This window comes from Loa loa, assembly GCF_000183805.2.
Source record: "Loa loa unplaced genomic scaffold supercont3.1470, whole genome shotgun sequence".
NCBI classification, from domain to species: domain Eukaryota; kingdom Metazoa; phylum Nematoda; class Chromadorea; order Rhabditida; family Onchocercidae; genus Loa; species Loa loa.
Window position 1 is genome coordinate 1 of NW_018109650.1, and position 1,988 is coordinate 1,988.

The following is a 1,988-nucleotide window of genomic DNA, read 5'->3' on the forward strand; positions in this document are numbered from 1 at the left end:
TGCATGATAGATGGTTAGTGTACGGTAATTCAACACAATTAAGGATTCTACGAAATTCCTCTGCAACACATTTCCCAAAGCTTGTTACTTCTATAGTAATTTCATTTACAGTCCTGAAAGTAAGAACCCAAACAAATACAACAGAAAAAAGCGGAAAAAAGACCGTCAAATTATTTGTAACAGCCACGTTACATTTTGCCATCCATTTATTCTGGTTAGAACTATTAAGCTTCATCGCTTGACTCAATGTATTCGTCTGCTGCAATCGAAGAGATGGAACTGTAGCACACGCCTTAAAAAAAGGAAAAAATAATCGGAAAAAAAAGGGAAAAAATAATCGACAAAGGCAGGTTATGAGAACACAAAGAACAAAGGAACTGACTGCTTCATCAAACTGCCTGGTCTTTTTTTTCTTTTTTTTAGAATGACATTACCACATCAGAATGCAACATTTATTTCGTGATCTGTACGAAGCATAAGCGAATAAGTAGCAATTTTTGGTATCTGTCCTAGATAGCATGTTTCGAAATTTTCGAAAAAAAAAGCAACAATGATTAGAAAAAAAGAAACTTTAAATAGAAAAAAAAATCGACCGAGTTTTGCAAACCAAACTATCCTGATGCAATTACTAAATTTAGAGAGCCAGCTAAAGTTAAGCCAAGCATAAGATACTCCATACTCGAATCATCGTCTGCACTTGAGATGGTGTCTGTTGTCCCTTGGATACCCGCTGATTTTCACATACAATTAGTACTTCCATCGGATAGAAGTTGCTTTTCGTTTGACAACGTTCCATAATCAATGGTAACGTTGGATACTTCAGTTTCACAGAATACTTCATCTCAAAGTACTTCTCAACTGACATTTCACCAGTTCTACTCACCAACCTGGAAAGATGAGAAAAAAAAGGGCAATTGGCATAACGGTAGTATAATAAAAATGATTAGAAAATCATACTTCGATGTACGCGCATTTTCCTTCGAAACACCTCCAATAGTGAATGCACGGTTCTTACCATAATTACACCGCACGAATAATCCTGCAGTCAAACTTTCTTTAAAGTTCCACACAAAGGATTAAAAGAATAACAAGCAAGTATAAAACTCGATTCCGTGACCTAGTTTGAAAATTTACTTAGTGGCAGCAAAGCAACTTTTACTTACATACCAATACAATTAAATCATTTCTCCACAGACAACAAGTCAGTTGCATTATAAAATGAATGAATGAATGTAAAGACAGCAGGAGAAGTGAAGGTGGGCAGAAAATTTGACAATAACATAACAAGTTATTGTCTTCAAATTAACAAACTTTTACCCATGCATATCAACAGATATGGTTAACATTTATAGCCAGAAGTAATACCTTTGAGAGCTTTACTTAAAATAGCTATTGAGAGGTGATCAATACCCCGCATCAAGATAACTCTACTCCTGCGAAGGATGCATTCCACCTTCTCAAGCAAACACTGATTATCGACATGGAATGCTGCTTTCTTCACTAAAATTGACACAAATGAAAAAATAACTACAATGTTTTGTAAATTCCTACAGTTCTGCAGGACTTATATAATTACTGTCTTGCAAAGATTACAAATCAAAATTCTAGAAGAAACATATACTGCACCAACCATCGATTACCAATGCTGCATTGATGCCCCCTTCAAAGCCTCGGGGACCTTCAACAATTCTTACACCCTTTGCTGCACCCACAGCAACATATTTCCCTTCCTCTAGCTCAGGTGTATCTCTCTCTCCAAAGCCAAACTGATTTGGATACATAAGGTAGCATTCTCCTGCTCCATAACTCACAAAACGGCCCCTGGAAACAAGCATATAATCCGTAAAGGGAAAGCAATAGAAAGAAAATGGTAAAGTAACAATGATATCAGAGCTCCGAGACCGTCCGTGTCGTTATGATTTCGTGCATTTTTTCGTTATGAGTTGTTATGATTTCGTGCGTTATTTTCTAAAACTTGTCATGCATCG

General features: G+C 36.3%; 1 protein-coding gene across 1 annotated transcript; it reads right to left on the minus strand.

Annotated features, from left to right (window-relative positions):
* Nucleotides 1-217: 217 nt before the first annotated feature.
* On the minus strand, nucleotides 218-1,781 carry LOAG_15057 (PAZ domain-containing protein; the record flags this gene model as incomplete). The annotated part of the gene is made up of 5 exons (XM_020448890.1): nucleotides 218-292; nucleotides 680-887; nucleotides 958-1,039; nucleotides 1,366-1,500; nucleotides 1,631-1,781. Coding segments are annotated over 5 exons (651 nt in total), but the record flags the coding sequence as incomplete, so codon positions are not given.
* Between the last annotated feature and the right edge of the window lie 207 nt (nucleotides 1,782-1,988).